General features: G+C 41.9%; 1 protein-coding gene across 1 annotated transcript; it reads left to right on the forward strand.

Moving 5' to 3' along the window:
* Positions 1–80: 80 nt before the first annotated feature.
* On the forward strand, positions 81–1,869 carry LOC111654348 (proteasome subunit alpha type-1-like; the record flags this gene model as incomplete). The annotated part of the gene is made up of 6 exons (XM_023405327.1): positions 81–232; positions 335–423; positions 760–830; positions 964–1,093; positions 1,354–1,433; positions 1,791–1,869. Coding segments are annotated over exons 1-6 (586 nt in total), but the record flags the coding sequence as incomplete, so codon positions are not given.
* Positions 1,870–1,872: the final 3 nt, after the last annotated feature.

The raw sequence follows: 1,872 nt of genomic DNA on the forward strand, positions 1-1,872 counted from the left end.
GTTGCATTAATATTACATGAGGTCCCTCCTGATGTGAACTGCCAAGCATTTATCAAGGTACTGCTGTGAGTCAAATGACAAGCATTTGATCAGACATGATTGATGCATCATGTTTTGTGTCTCTGCAGAGAGCCCAGTCTGAACTGGCTGCCCACCAGAAGAAGATCCTCCATGTTGACAACCACATCGGCATCTCCATCGCTGGACTTACTGCTGACGCCAGACTGCTCTGGTAAGTCACAGACACTGATGGTCTAGATGGAACTCGTCAGTAAAACTGTATATTAAAATATGTACTTAGTTTTACACAGTACCAACACTGTCTCTTCCACAGTAACTTCATGCGTCAGGAGTGCCTGGACTCCAGATTTGTCTTCGACAGGCCCCTCCCCACGTCACGTCTCGTCTCTCTTGTTGGCAGCAGTATCCTCTCTAATGTTGGCTTGAAGTTCTGTAATGTATAAATGTCATGCTATTGTTAAGACTTCATAGGCAGCATGAGAAATTAACAACAGCTGACTCTAAATGCAGGGACAATTTGTCAAAGTGTCTTGCCAGTTGAAGGTATTAGAAATGTAAGAGATCCTGCACAGTGTCAGATTGTAAGAATACTGAGCAATACTCCCCTCTCCTCTGTATATGTGTCAGTGGGCTGCTTCCCTGTGTGAATGGGGGGAACTGAACAAACTACCGACTGTTAAGCTGTCAGAGAAATAAATAATAAGGGTGACTATCCGTGATCCTTGACTGAAACTCCAGAAACCCAAATCCCAACACAGAGGTATGGAAGGAGGCCATATGGTGTAGGACTCCTCATTGCTGGTTTTGATGTAAGTTTGCTCACTCGCACTGTTTGTCAGATATTTTACTTCTGTGTCCTGTGAAAGAATAAAGGTTGTACAATTCCGGTATATATTGTGAAATTTGACCACTGCTCTTGTTAATTTGTTGTGTGTCACCCAGGACATGGGACCTCACATCTTCCAGACCTGCCCATCAGCCAACTACTTTGACTGCAAAGCCATGTCGATCGGAGCGCGCTCTCAGTCTGCACGCACCTACCTGGAGAGATGCATGGACAAGTTTTCTGACTGTAAAATGGAATTTAATTTGCTATTCTTGCATACTCTTATTTCAACTGTTGAAACTAGGAGCTCTGTTTTTGCGTCTTCTTTAAGCAGTTTATTCATGCATCAGACATCTGTAAATAATTTGATCATCACTGTTGCTCATCGTTTCAGCTTGTTTAAGGGTCATGATTGCGCAAACGCATGCAAAGAGTTGAATTTTACCTGCTGATTGACACCTGAAAGAACCTCATTTCATCTCACCTTTGGTATTTTTTGTTCTCAGGTGAACTGAATGAGCTGGTGCAGCATGGCCTCCGTGCTCTGAGAGAAACCCTCCCCACCGAGCAGGACCTCACCACCAAGGTACATCAGATCTACAGCTTTATTTATGAATCTGGTTCTAAGATTTAGAGGTGTACGTTAACAAATCTCATATTAAGTGTTGTATTTTTTTAATTGGAAGAAACAATGTACAAAACCTAAGTCAAGTCGTTCGGCCAAATGGCAAAGAAGTGTCTAATCTGTTTAGTAATATTGATTTCTAGTTCTTTGACTGTTACCTCTGAAATACCATGTCCTTTATAGAAGTAAATAAGGGATTCAGAAGGTGAAAAGACACTGAAGATGTTGCCATCTTTTTTTTTTTCTTTTTTTTTTTTTTCTTTTTCAATGCCTCCTCCACTAGTTATTTCATCAGTAAATTTTCCCTGTGTTTCTCAGAATGTTTCCATTGGCATCGTGGGGAAGGACAAGGAGTTCATCATTTATGACGATGATCAGGTTGCCCCGTTCCTGGTGGGAC

Source organism: Seriola lalandi, unplaced genomic scaffold (genome assembly GCF_002814215.2).
Source record: "Seriola lalandi dorsalis isolate HSWRI2012SDOR001 ecotype SW California unplaced genomic scaffold, Sedor1 jcf7180001974638, whole genome shotgun sequence".
Classification (NCBI taxonomy): domain Eukaryota; kingdom Metazoa; phylum Chordata; class Actinopteri; order Carangiformes; family Carangidae; genus Seriola; species Seriola lalandi.